Source organism: Paralichthys olivaceus, chromosome 17 (genome assembly GCF_024713975.1).
Source record: "Paralichthys olivaceus isolate ysfri-2021 chromosome 17, ASM2471397v2, whole genome shotgun sequence".
Taxonomy (NCBI): Eukaryota; Metazoa; Chordata; class Actinopteri; order Pleuronectiformes; family Paralichthyidae; genus Paralichthys; species Paralichthys olivaceus.
In genome coordinates this window covers 15,239,029-15,254,126 of record NC_091109.1, presented here as the reverse complement: position 1 = coordinate 15,254,126, position 15,098 = coordinate 15,239,029, and the positions used below count along the sequence as shown (strand labels likewise).

At 38.8% G+C, this 15,098-nt stretch overlaps 1 protein-coding gene across 1 annotated transcript; it reads right to left on the bottom strand.

Moving 5' to 3' along the window:
* Positions 1-397: 397 nt before the first annotated feature.
* Positions 398-15,089, bottom strand: plag1 (pleiomorphic adenoma gene 1). Its single transcript, XM_020101409.2, has 3 exons — positions 14,934-15,089; positions 9,786-10,142; positions 398-9,585 (listed from the first exon to the last, which is right to left on the bottom strand). Exons 2-3 carry the CDS (start codon positions 10,031-10,033, stop codon positions 8,397-8,399), a joined length of 1,437 nt encoding a protein of 478 aa, XP_019956968.2. The 5' UTR covers positions 10,034-10,142; positions 14,934-15,089; the 3' UTR covers positions 398-8,396.
* Positions 15,090-15,098: the final 9 nt, after the last annotated feature.

Genomic DNA, 15,098 nt, shown 5'->3' with positions numbered 1-15,098 from the left:
ACCTGAGTGAAGTGACTGTAATGAAAATATCTATATTTTTGCTTGATTATACATTATTGTTGCTGTAAAACAATTAAAAATGATAAGCTGTTGTATTGCATGACATCTCCTTTCATCACCCTAAACACACACCTATTTAGACCCAGTCTAACACACACACATACACGTGCACACACACACAGTAATCATTTCACCTTTGAGTCTTTGAGAATCCACTTAGCTATATATATTATATATGTATATTATACATAAATATTATAAGCTAGGCCACCTCACTGTAATAATAGTTAGTTCACCGGGCCTGGTGTGAATAAAAATCCTCCAATGAACCAGTGACTTTCACAGATGTAGACAAAATCACGATGGTAGACATGTTTAAAGAAATGATCAGACATAGTGACAGTTGGATCCTTCTCTTATGTTTAATAAACTTTCATTACATTGTGTAAAACACTGGAGTTGATGACTGCAGGCCTTCTCTCTCATAGCAGCAAGGTATGTAAATCAAATCAGGTTACTCTGCCAGACAATAAATAATCTGCCTCTTTGGATGATGTCAATGTTTCAAACACAATGGATAAAAGCTGCAGCATTCATTTTTATTTTACACAACCTATAAACACATACATATATATTTACTTATATATATATGTTTATGTGAAATACTTTACCTATTTATAAAAATACAACAGTAGTTTGTAAAATAGATTTGAAGAAAAATATTGAGAATTAGCAATGAGTCCATCATTGACACAGGATGGCATTATTGAAATGCAATGGATAACAAAACCAACATGGCTGGAATGCAGTTTGTCTCTGAACTTCCTCTGCTCATTTTGAATGGCATCACATGGAGTCATTTTCTCAGCATCAGCACAGATGTCTGCATCTCTGCTGAGTGCACATCACTCAGAGTTATCTCCCACCATGACTCAGATTCCAAATATCAAAACACAACGGTGGGTAGGGGGATGAGGGGGGAGACGTGTGGGGGGACATTACAGGCAAGTCTGTAAAAAGACTACAAAAATCACAGTACAATGAAATATATGTAGCTATATAGTACAACCAGGCACACACATGCCAACTGTTCAGCTAAACTGGATACTTTGTTTGTACAAATGATACATTTAATAACTAGAAAAGAGGTCTGTAGCACCTTAAGGAGCTTTAGAAGTATGTTAGCAGCTTGATCCAAGACCAAAATAAATTGCAGTATTGCAGTGTTTCTTACATACACATTCAATAAAGTTCACTGGTACCAATGAAGCTTATAAAAAAGTTTGACATGATTTGCTAAATGTCTGTGCCTCTCACCGAAGAGCATCTCATGTCTCTGGTCTCCACACTGGGACGCAACGTGTTTTCACTATGTCTTTGTTCAGGACAATTCACTTTTGCTTTAGAATCATGAACTTGATCTGATACCAGACTCCAATGAGTTGAGATTGTATTTACTGTCAATTTTGTTAATTCTCTCCCATCAAATCTCTAGATTGTGTCATACAGCCATACATTAAGGCAAAACTGCATGCAGCTGATTGTACAGTTGGCCTTTATGCAACAACTTTCAGAGAAAAACCATTATCAAGTAATATTCTTTCATAATGTCACACTGAGGTCAAACGATGAGGGCTAAATCACCCCGGGAGTTATTGAACATATATCTTGTATGTCTTTTTAACAATTACTTTAACAAGATGATACAATTAAGTGCTTAATAACTGTCCATTTAAGCTTCATTATTGCCTGTGCTCTCACTTGTCCTAGCGGTTTTAAAAGTCAAGAAGGCCTTCTGAAAACCTACACCAACACAAATCTCTTAAGAGTTGATAAAAGCCTCCTCAGTGAGACACACAGAACACTTGTGCAAGTAAAGCAAAATGACACTTTGATAGGAAAAACACTGTCAAAATTGTACCTGTAAAAATAAAACATTTATATTGTATTTACATGTTATTGTTCTCTGAAAGAGCTAAATATATATCTATAGTATAATAAAGGTTTTAAACAAAAAAGATTGTAGGAAATGAAGGCATTCAATTCAAAAAGTGCTATTATTACTATATATATATGCATACATGTATACGTATATGTCTGCATATATACGTATACATATATATGTAAAAGAGAGGGAGAAAGAGGTTTGCTAGTTACGCTTGTAAAACCTCAAACCTTAACAATATAGAAATAGCAAAGTTCCATAAATGCTTTGCATTACACATTCAACTCTATATTTCACACAAGCCAGAAAAATATCGTCTCTATTCGTGTCTCATCAAGTCCCATCATTCACAAAGAAAACAGGGGCGCTTAACACTTCTAGTTCATCCTCATTTTTAAATCCAGGAGCACAAAAGCAAGATGAGTATGTGAGGTAAATGATAACACTATGGGGTTAAATATATGTATCGAACATTTCATGTTACTAAGAGGCACCCTCTGTTAACTGCTGCAGTGGAAGGGAAAATGTTTGCCATCGGCGATGTTCACATTTAAAGTGTGCAGTCCAATGTGTCTTGAATAAAGACGACAAGTGTACAATGTTCTTTCTGTTTTACAGAGAAAATGTACAGTTGTTGTTTTGTGGAACAATGTACATCAGCTGACTTCACCTTTGTCACTTTTCATCCTTCAGTAATGTTGTAGTAGGGCCGAGTATTTACTTAAACGTTTCAATATGATGATACAGATCTACACTATATAATTAGTTCACTGTTTTGAGCAATATCTCACGGCCTTCATCAGTAAATTGACCTTGCGCAGTTCATATGTAGTTTGCTCACTTCTCATCATGTGACCAAATTATGGCACTCTGGTCACATGACACCTTTTCATTGTGAAACCTTAGCTTAGTAAAAGAGTCTAGAATTAGCAGCCAACCAGAACGACAAAAAGTTTTCCCATTTGATTTTTGATGCACAGTCAGTGCTGTGAAAATTATTGCTCCCTTCTGATTTCTTCTATTTCAGTAAATTCATTACACTTACATTTTTCAGAACATCAAACTAATTTTAAGAGACAATTTCATTTATAGAAGGAAAACATTATCTGGCCTAATGTGAATAAGTTATTTGACCTCTCAGATTCTAAATCCATCAATCAGCCACATCCAGGCATGATAATGGCCATTTTGTTTTAAATTGAAACATCTGGCAATGTGAAGTAGGTTAAAAGCTCTTAAAAACCAACACATGATGCCATAAACTAAATAAATTCATGATCAGATTTAAAACAATGTCACTGAAATCTATCTACTCTGGAAAGGGACTCTAACCACGGTGAGAACCATTATCTACAAATAAAGACTCATCGCGAATGTTTAGTGCCTTGAGCGGCACAACCACTTCTTCGATTTTTGGGGCAATTCATTTTTCACATGGGCGATTTAGGATCGGAATAACCTTCAATAAGAGGAATAACCATTTAAAAGTACCATTTTTCATTTACTCATGTCTTTATCTTAAAATTAGTTGGCTGATTTATATAGAAAAAAATAGCAAGACTGGAGAAATAGGGCAGGGGGCAAATACCTTTTCACAATTTGATTTAAATCAGAAACTAGGTCAAAGAATAAGTCATCACGAGTATGTGCTACACAAACATTTCAGTTGATGACGAACCACTGAGCTGGCTACTGATTGCGAACACAAAGTAAAGTGAACAACAACAGGGACTACACTCATGAGCCCAGGGCTAACAACTAGATCACACAGACACTGGAACCTCCCCTAACACTTGTGACCTCAGCATCCTATGTGACCGTTCTATGTCTACACGTATGTTACTTCATGATTTGGAGTTTTCCTGATTTCCAGTAACAGACTACCACTCTCAGATGTCTGTCATACTGTCAGACCTGACAATTTGCCCACGGTGATTCAAATAAATCACAAAGTGATGTGCATTGTGCTGAGCCCACAAATGAGGGTGGCCCAAACCGAGCAACTTTATAGGAGCAAAAGTAGCTGTGGCTTTTAAACGCATCTCTACAGCCATTACAAAATCTACATCTAAACACAGTCAATAGAGGTAATGGCAGTTGCTAATGCCATGTCAAAGCAGTGCATCAGTGTTGACTGTAGTTTACTGTTTGGATTTTGATAGCAAACATGTCCAGGGAACCCTTTCCACGTTATAAATCAGTATCTGCTTGTTTCGACACAACATTGATGGCGTATACTTTTGTTTTTACACACTCTGAGTAACAACATTCAGAACCAAAAACTCCACATGTCTTGTGCAACATTCCAGCATCTTTACAAATGTCGGAATCATTAACAGAATCTTGAAGTTTCTAAGTGAAAGCTGAAGTTAGTGATTGTAATTCTAACCTGTGGAAAACAACGCAAAAATATATCTGTGAAGTGCATCTGTTCAAACACAGCTGCTATTCATTTATGTTTTTCTAAAAGCCCCTCATGCATTTCCCACATTGATTGTAAATGTCAGCAAACAGCTGATATGTTTAAGTATTTCCTGAAACATAAGGCACATCTGCTTGAAATGTATGGTTTGAGTGTGACTGTGTCCAGAGTGATGACTGAGCAGTGACTGACTTCGTGTTGAAAGAAGCTAAGGTGAAATATGAATTTGTGTCTAAGGCACTGATGACTGAGGGCTCATCAGAGCTGAACTTCATGTCCTTTTGACTATTCCTGAACAATTTAACAGTGGATGTCATGTTGGATGGAGCTTTGATACATACAGCTAAAACTTTAACTCTAACTTCTACTGTAATTCGGTCAGTTAACAAATGCTTCAGACAATGCTAAAAAACACTCCTCCTCCTGGTCGGTGGTGGAAGCCCTGACTGACTGCAGATAATAGCTAACATTTAAATATGAATAACAGATGATGAACACACCAAAATATAATGTCCCTTAAAAAGATTGATTCAATCAAATTTTTGAAATTTTGAAATTAAAGATGCAATTCATATAAATCATAAAAAATATCTTCCCTCAAGTGGTCTCTATCCATGTAAATAGTTTTGGCTTGGTTGTCCCAGGTTTTGATACCATACAACGAAAGTAAAAAAAAATTGTGCTTGAGCTTAAAGCATTCAACATTTTCCACATCTTCATATTGACCCCTTTTCCTGAGGACTGTCCACATATCTGTTTTAATGATGTTGTGTTTTATCTGATTTTCAATACACTTTTCTTTCCAATCACCAGAGAAGCAAATTAATATTATACAGATCTTGGATCATGGACACAGTTAAGTAAAATGCAAAATGTAGACAAACTCCTGTATCCTGCCTATATATATTTAACATATATATACATATATTATATATGTTGAAAGAACATATATGATATATATAAATATACTATAATAGGAATTTTGTCCATAAAAAGTTGATTCACCTCCAGTCTTTTGGAGAAGAAGCAGAAGTCTCAGAGACAAAACTAGGTACATGGATAGATAAGGCAGTGGGAACAGCATTAAATGTGATCTATCAGTGAATGTGTCTTTCTCCATCAACATATTGAACTGCATTTGAAATGACGGTGCTTTAAGGCTTTACAGGAAAGACTACTGAGACAACTGATTTCAGAGTAGCATGCTTTGGCCTCATGAACTTGATGTATCTTTAATCCAGGGAATATTAGCTGCGAATCTCAGCCCTTTTCCAGTTTTGTCCTGCTTCACATTCAAACTGTTCTATATATTTAACCGAGGATCTTCCCAAAAACCACTGAAGTCCTCCATCACCCACCAGTAAGCAGCTTTGCACAAATGGTGAATCAATGATTTACAAGATGATACAACACTAGATGCTAATGTATTGTATATGTGAATATCCCACTTTATAAAACTAAGATGAACCTTAACCATGATAAAGTTTAAGAAATAATGTTATAATGAATTTGCTGCAATCTTGTTGGATATGTAAATATCATTCCCAGCTGTCTAAGTTGCAACATGTGTCTAGCATACTGTGAGATGGTATATTTTCATAATTGTTATCATTAAATAATACTTAACTGTTTCCTTTCTACAGTTTCACTTACTTTTTCAATGAATGTAAAAGTTCATGTTCATAGATTGCCAGGGCACGTAAAACCTGCAGGACTAACATATGTTTTCTGTTTCCACGTTAATCTAAATATGAAGTGGAGCCGTACCAGAGGAAGTCAAAACATGTGGCAGTGGACGGTTGACAGAGGGCAGTGGACATCAAACTAGTAACCTGATTATGAACAGTAAAATGTTTTGGAACTTTGTGGAGCAGGTTATAATATATTTGCTTTTTTCTAGTTATAGTTCAAAACACCTTTGTGTGGGAAGCAAAAAATAATAATTTACCATCTGCACATGTAAATTTATCTTTTAGGATAGCATTTAAAGTCAGGCTTTAAATATGGAATAAGTAGCAGGCGGTGAAACATTCACTCATAAATTATTTCCTCATTATCCTGTTTCACATCCCATTCCTTTGACTAAATTATCAAAATAGCAGCAAATTTTGGCAGCTTCACATAACATTTTAAGGACTTCATATATTCTCGAAGAGTTCCATATTATCCACACTGGGTGAGAAAAAACTAAACTGGCATATGTCATATATATAAGTCTCTAACATATAGAATGGCTAACATATTTGGTAAACAGAGCACATCCTTTCATATATTTGCAATTAATGTAGGTATTGGTCATTTCATATACAGGGGTTGAGGGAGTTTTTTCAAAGTTGGGGGCGAGTGGGAAGCCTGTGAAAATATTTCTATTCTTTATTAAATTTTTTTTAAAGCAGAGTATCAAATTCAGCCCCATACCCACCTTAATCATTTTTCGCAGTACCTAATTTGGCTCTTATGGATAGTTTTCAATTCTATGATAATGAAATACAACAGTACTTCTTTTGCATCTCATTCCTGACTAAAGGTTTTAGTCTATCATTGAAAAAAAGGGCAGTCCTACCGACTACACTTAGAAGTCTATCTCCTTCCAAACGCACAGGCCATGACTGCAGACAGGAAGGATGTGAAGATGATAGTTTGTGTCCATGTATTTTTTGCATTCATAACTTTCATGATTCTTGGGGGTGCTTGCTTTGTGGTATTTGATATTTTGCAAGAACCTTTGAAAAAAATAAGACGTAAACCAAACAAGGGGAACATCTCAGTCAAAATCTTCACAATTTAGTGAAAACTGGTGCTTCTTAACAGATATATGATTGATCTCACCTCTCCATCTAGGTTTATTATATTTTGGTGGTGGAGTTGATCTTTAGAGGGGATTACAAGAGAACGACAGCCCTTGGTGATTGCCCTGATGAGTTTACCTCAAAAGCTCTGTCTGTGATTGGGTGTATTTGGTTACAGGATGAAAAACCATAAAAGACACATTTCAACTTTTGTGAAATATCCTCTGTCAGGGAATAAAGAGGAAACCTGACCAGAAAATCTATCGATCACCCAAATGAATCTGTAATACTGCCATACAGTAGTTCCTACTCAGTACCTTGTCTATGATAATGTGAATGTGGAGGATTGATCAAAGGACCAGGTTTTTGCATGTTTAGCTTATTTACTGATTATCATAATGCTTTAACATTACACTAGAAATATTTCATTTCTAAATGTATTTAATTAAATTTCCTATAATTCATTAGATTAATTGTGTGTGCGTGTGTGTGTGTGTGTGTCTACACTAATGTAAATCTACATAAACATACCAAAACTACGGCCTGGTCCTTTAAAATCATGATTATGACCTAAAACAAAGGTAAGATGATGCTTGACAGCATCAGATGGTTCAAAGTTCAAAACATTATGCATTTCAGAATCTGCATACCATTCTTAAGAAAAATGTTACTCTTCTCAGTAAACGTTCCTTAATACACGTTTGATATCTTTTTGCTGTATCAGGTTCACATTACTGCGAAAGATGGTTCTACTCCAGCAATGTGTATGTGGCCGATTTTTGTGCTAATGACAGTGATGGAGTGCACAGAGAAGTGCTGCATTGAAATCTGTTGTAGTATGAACCTAAGCTGTGCTGACCTGCTTGTCAGGGCTCCTGCTTGCACTGCAATTTCAGATCTAGAGGATTTTTTTCCTGCTATTAAATGAACACATCACTAGGGAATTGTGGATAACTGATAAGGGCAAAGAAGACATCCTAATAGTTGCCATTGGAAAACCAAACCTTCTGTGGAGAGCTCTCTGTTTGGGTTGTCAGTGCTCATCATTTTGTGTCTGCTGCATGTGTTACTGTCTGCACATCTTGTTGTATTTCAAGGAGGGAGTTTCTAATATCACCAATCATGTGTAACTGGCATCTTGTTTCAGTGTCTCTCTGCCTGTGTGGTTGTGTAGCTTGACATGCATGTCAGTATGTGTGTGTGTTAGAGTGCATGTGTGCAATTTGCAGTACATACTGGATCACTGAAAAGCTTGGTGGAATCGGGGCAGTGTGGTGGGTGTGCTCAGGTTGGAAATGAAGGAGGAGGGGAGCCCTTGAAGTGGCGTCTCTACAGCCTCTGGGCCTTCAGACGACTGGGGGGGCAGCTGGACGAGAGGTGTGGGCTCTTCGTTGGGTTGATAGGCAACGCCCTGCCCCCCGCTGCCCCCTGCCTGGTTGTACGGAGGCCCATTGAGCGGAAGGAAGTTGAAAAGCTGTGAGAAGTCCATCAGAGAGGAGGATGAGGCCAGAGAGTCACCTGCAGTGGCTGCTGCAACTGAAGTGGACATTTTGGACAAGGACACCTCCTCGCTCCCTTCCTCCAGCCCGCTAATTTGAGTCTCCAACTCTAGTTTGGAGGAGGAGAGTTGGGGTTCTTGGGCTGCAGACGATGAGGAGGGCATGCTGCTCTGCAGCTCCATCAGGTAGGTCTCCAGTTCTCCCTTTAGATTCTGCTCCCGCTCCAGTGAGGAGACGGTGTATGAGGTAAAGTTGGAGCCCAGTGGGTACTTTAAAGAAAAGGGGTGTGGGGGTGTGGGGAAGGGCTCTGTGTCCAGGACGGGGCCTGTGTACATGTTGAGCTGGTGGGGCCTTGGCGTCAACATTCCAGGGAGTTCACCCTTGATGTCCCCAGAAGCCAAGTCGTAGACAATAGGCTCCAGCGAATCAGCTGGCTCAGTTTTTACCCTCAGCAGCTCCTGGGGGTGGCTCTTCTTCATGTGACGTGTCAGGTGGTCCTTCCTACCGAAGCGCTGGGCACAGTATTGACAAAGGAAATCCTTGCGTCCCGTGTGCACCACCATGTGGCGTCGTACGTCTTTACGGGTGTAGAATCGCCGCTCACAATGCTCGCAGCGATGCTTTTTCTCTTTGGTCCCGCCAGAGGACTTGCCAGCATGTGTTTTGAGGTGCTCTAGAAGAATCCCGGTGCTAGGAAATGGCTGCAGGCACACTTGGCAGGTGAGATCTCCACTGTTGGCAGCGTGGAGGGCGAGGTGGCGTTTGAAGCCCAGCTTGGTGTTGTAGCTCTTGCCACACTCCTGACAGGTGAATGCCTCCTTGTATGGGTCATGAGTGTGTAGATGATTCTTTAAGTGATCCTTGCGGTGGAACATTTTCTCACAGTATGAACACTTGTGGTTTTTTTCTGGCGAGTGAGTTGCCATATGCCTTGGAACACAGACACATTGTATGAGCAATCAGAATTCTTGCAATCAAGTTTTCAGCATGCTTTACATCATACATACACACAAGACCTGTGAACTATTATTTATCAACACATCATTCTGATTACTGCAGAGCACTATGTTACCAAAATAAAGAGAAAAGCAACATGCTGCAGCCTGCTATGTACTGTTGCTTGTCTGTACCGTAGCAGCTTGTATTTGGAGACGAAAGCCTTGGTGCAGTCAGGGTGGGAGCAGCGGTAGGGTCTTTCTCCTGTGTGAGAATACGAGTGCACCTTCAACTTCTCCAGACTGTTGAACGCCTTCTGACACTCCTGGCAGGGGAAATTCTTCTTCGGCTTCCCCTCTGCTCTCCTGCGCCTCCCTGTGGGTGGCGTGAGCTTGGCTTTCTCCAAGATGTGGTCACGGTGGCCCTGGGTCCCTGTAGCCATGGCACCTTAAGGCAGACCAGCTACATGGACAGGGGCAGAGTGCCCAACTAGATCTGATGCAATTATTCTATCCAGCCTTACGTGCTCAACATCGCCCGGACTCAGGGGCCTGAGAGAGAGAGAGAGAGACACACACACACACAGAGACACAGAAAGAGAGAGACAGGGAGAGAGACAGAGTTATTTACTACACATAACATTACTGGAACCATAAGTGCTGGTCTTAATACCAAACCATGATACCTGCACGTGAATTTGATTCATGTAGGAGCAGCAGCAAGTGACATTCAGTGAGGTAAAAATACAGTAAGTGAAGAAACAGCTAAAATTGCTTCCCACAATGTTCTACCCTGATCAAAAGTACAGCTTTATAAAACCCCAGTTGATGAATCTACTCACCATAGTGATTAAAGTGTTGATGTTATTCCATTGTTATATATATTTAGTTATATCATTCTAATATCTTATGTTTTATGTATTATTTTGTTGTGCATTGTTTATTCCTTATAGGTCCAGTGTGTAGGATTTATTGGCATCTTGTGGTGAGGTTGCAGATTGGTATCAACTGAATACCTCTCAGCCCTCTATCCCTAGGCACACACATTGCAATTTGAGGTTCAGATTATCCTCAAGCAAATGTTTGCAGCATCATGATGTCTAAGTAGCATGATTTAGTGCAACATATATTGAAATATTAGATGTATCAACATCTGTGTGTATTCTAACTCCCAAATCAAAATTAAGTACAATGCAATAATATTTTAGCAACAGAACAGTAGAAGAGAAACCAAACTCTCAATGAGGGGAGGCTACATAACATCACCTTTCTGTGTGATGCAAAACCGTACAACAAACTATACATTCTCAAAAATAATCATACAGCCGAATTAACACCTCGTCTTATATATGTTTCAAGTAAAAAGAACTAGACAGAATTGTATTTACATTTTGTGACTTGACAGACTCATTAACTATGTTCAAAATCCTAAAGTGGTCAAAGTGAAGACTTTCATTCAGACTGAGAGCAGGTGTAAATACTAAATGGTTTGTATTTATAGAGCTTTTCTAGTCTTGATGACCACTCAAAGCACTTTACAGTACAGTTTGCCATTCACCCATTCACACACACATTCATACAGAGCATCTATGAGCAGCACTTTTTGTTCTTTGAGGGGCAATTTGGGGTTCAGCATCTTGCCCAAGGACACTTTGGCATGCAGATGGGGAAGACTAGGGATTGAGCTGCTGACCTTCTGGTTGGAGGACGACCACTCTACCCCTCAGCCACAGCCGCCCAAGTGCGTTACCCAGTATTCACACACTTATTTTGTTTCTCTGAGGTTTCAAGGTCAAAAAAAGTATGGCCACATTACATAAATTGGGCCAAAATTAAGAGCAAAGCGTAAAATGTCGAGGGTTTCCAAACATGTCATCCTTTAGATGGAAATACTTCCATTCTCCTACAAGCATGCACACAAACACACATACAGACACACATGCACACACGCACGCACACACACAAACACACACACACACACACACAGTACCTCTATGTGAGGTTACATGTCACATACATGTAAAATAATCACTGCATGATGAATCTGTTTGACTACATCCTAGATGTGTGAGCCTACACTGCTTTTGTAGTGTGCATGGAGGTGAACCCAGGCTGGAAGCAGAAGATATTCAAGAGGAGGCTTTTCCTGGAGGAAAGCCTCGTGATGCTTCTCATTCAAAGGTGCCGACACTTTCCTCAGACACCAGTGTCTGCTGGATAGATGAGGGACAAGATGAAAGCGACAGTAGAAAGAGGTTTACACGTTGTGTACCAAGAGATGTGAAAACTATGATTGTATGCCTAAATTACAATAAAGCATTTGCAAGGCACCTGTATAAACTATCCCTTATTGTCAATCATGCGCTTAATCACACACAAACTTGAATTGATCACCATGTAATGCTTGATAGATCTACAGATTGTTAAGCCTGATACATTTTTTGGTTTTAATATTTAAATACCCCCCAGTTTATTTTTTTGTGATTTAATTAAATATTTCAATCAGTTTAAGTTTCAGGGGATACAGGATAAATAACATATTTACTGAACACATACACTAAAGAATGTGTCCATGTCAGACTTGTTTTAACATTACTCTGGTCAACTCCTCTGAAATGAAATCTGGGATTCCCAATATGCACAACAAAATTAAAACAAACTACAATGAATTATTTACTCATGTATTTTGGACAAAGACATCTATAGAATTTCTGAAGCTCTTATCTCAACCCAAACAAGTTTAAATAAAACTAAATCCATGAGATTGTACAGGGAAAATGCAGTAGACAGAGATGACATCTTTCATCGTACATTCTCAGATTCTATTACTGAAAATTCACACGAGACTAAAAAGTCACAAATTATCAGCAAAGGTTTATATAATCTGCATTCATTGTGGGAAATCTACAAGATATTAAACTAGATTGTCACTTAGTAGAGGGTAAACCTCTGCCCAGGCCGAACAATCCTACTCATCATTGTACAGGTCTTATAGTAGAAATATAAAAGAAAAAGAGAAATGACCTGATAACATGATTGATTTATTTGTTAAAAATTGATTTATTTTTCTTTAAATCCTGGATCTGCCCCTTAATCCGCAACAACATTTGATGGGTTCTTCCAAAGGGCCAGGCCATATCCCTCGAGTCTAGTTTGGTGGAAAACGTTTCAGTAGTAGTTTTTTTTAACTAATTCTGCAAACAAATAAACTAACACAAAAGCCAACAAACATTTGGATGAAAACAATTCCCTTGGCTGAATTAAAAACATTTATATCTTATTTCTATCTGTATTGGTTTTAAGTCATACATTTCTCCAAGCAGCAGATCATTTCTTGTCCCTCAATCAACTCTGGAAAGTGTTGATTTTTCTGTTATTAACTGAAAACTCTCCTGTAGCTTGGAATCAGTCTTTGAGCATCTTGCTGTTGAAGAGTAATCACAAGCAGTGATTCCTGCATGTCTAGCAGAAATGAACTCAATAATTAAAAATAACTACACTTCTATTTTGCAATAATTAATGAATTATTAATAACTAATTATTTCTCAGTCAAAGCTTACAATTCTAAGGAGCTGAACCATTTCACATCTGACAAATCTTAAGCAAAGAAAAAAATCGAATTATTGTGTTCTCATTACTAAGCAACGTTTTATCATTATTATAGCACATTTATATTGTGCAATTCATATTTGCCTGGGCAAAAGGTGCAGCTTTCTGTTTTTATATGATGTTGCTAATAACAGAAACAATAATAATAATCGTAATAATAATTACAACAATAGTAATAATAATGTTCAGCTGATGGTGCAGATTAACTGTATGTACTCATAATTTATCAAAACAGGCAGAGACTACTTCTTTCTTCAAAATTCTAATGCTCTGAGTTAAACTATTTTAAAATAAAAGTGCAACATAACTCGATGTTTCAACCATAAAGTTCATGTTAATTTCGCGACGATATAAGATATTATACATCATGTGAGACCAAGATCCGGGAATAGTTTTCATTTAACAGAAAGCACATGTTCAAGACAGCAGCATCATTAAAGTGCAAATAAAACAATCAGGATAAGGTACACGACAGCTTCAAACCAGGTGCATTTATATAAAAATGACAAAGTGGCATCAGTAACCGTTTAGTATGGAAACGACTGCAGATTGAAGTCGTACCAAGACAGCTGCAGAGTGACTGCATGTCACATGGTGCGTGGGGACGGTTTAAGGTGCAGGACAGGTGTAAACAGAGACGTGAGCCAACACTGACAACACACTTCCTCTCAGGAACTGTTTCAAGATCAGCTCTCTCACCACCGGCACAAACACACTGGCCACAACAACTAAAGTGCGACAGGAGAAACTCCGCAGCGTTGAAGCATGTGAGGACGAGCAGCTCGTGTTTACAGCTCGGTGCTGACATGACAGGCTCCTATAGACTGAGATATGCGCAGCAGCAGCTTTACAGTACGAGCACATATCCCAACGTGCTCGGTGCAACCTGCCACAGCGATCACACTGAAACACAAGTTGACTTTTGGTCTTAAAACAAGCTGTGTGTGTGTGTATGTGTATATGTGTGTGTTTGTGTGTATGTGTGTGTGTGTGTGTGACACGTCGGGCGCAGGCTGCAAACGCACATCTTCAGCATGTCATAATTAGTTTGCCTGAAGATCTACCTCCATTTTGCTGCTTTATTTACAAGCCGTGTCTTGTTTATTAGCCTCCGAGTGGGTCACAGCCCAAGTGTCAGCCGTGTGTCGCCGGGATCAATAGCTGCAAAGGATGGAAACGCGATACAGTTTGTAGACTAAAAGTGAAAGAGCATGACAAGAGGAGTGTAGCCGCTACATGCTCGCATTCGGCGGTATAGTTTTGGAAACGAGATGCTTGGATCGATAAGGACGTGCTGACACTGTCTGTGATTAAGTGTGTAGCTGTATCAGGCAGAAATAAACGTGAGTGCACACAGCAGGAAAAATGACAGAATTGCCGAATCCGTGTGCGCCTGTTGCTGTCGGCGAGCACCGCACTGCCGCTGTTATTATATTAAAAAATAAACTGTGTGGAGGCTATTTCCAACTTAACTCAACTTCCCTTCTTTCCACCGATCCCCGTGCTCTTCAATGTTCGTGGACACTCATCGTGACACTAATATCACCAGTGACACAATTTATTTTAATTTTTTTTTCATTACTTGTGCCTCCCTTGGTTTTCTCTGTGGTCCCAAACTGGGTACTGATTAACACAAACTTTTTCCCCAGCTCACCCCTCTCTCATAATTTAAATAACCCCGATATTTTAATTCAAGAACTGTGTAACCGTTTACTTAATTTACATCAAACTTACCCCGGACGCTTTAACATCCTTTCTGTTGAGTTTTTCTTCACTTTCAACTATTTTCCGAATTTTTAATAATTTTTTTCTCATATTTTTTGCTAGACGCGGCGGGCCTGAAAATTGTTTGCTTTCCCCTCTTTCGAGCAGCCATTGTGTATGCGCTGCGATGCAACC

Coding starts and splice junctions, on each gene's coding strand:
- plag1 (XM_020101409.2), bottom strand. CDS start 10,033: ATGGCTACAGGGACCCAGGGCCACCGTGACCACATCTTGGAGAAAGCC. Junction 9,586..9,785: donor TCCAAATACAAGCTGCTACG/GTACAGACAAGC, acceptor CTGTGTTCCAAG/GCATATGGCAACTCACTCGC.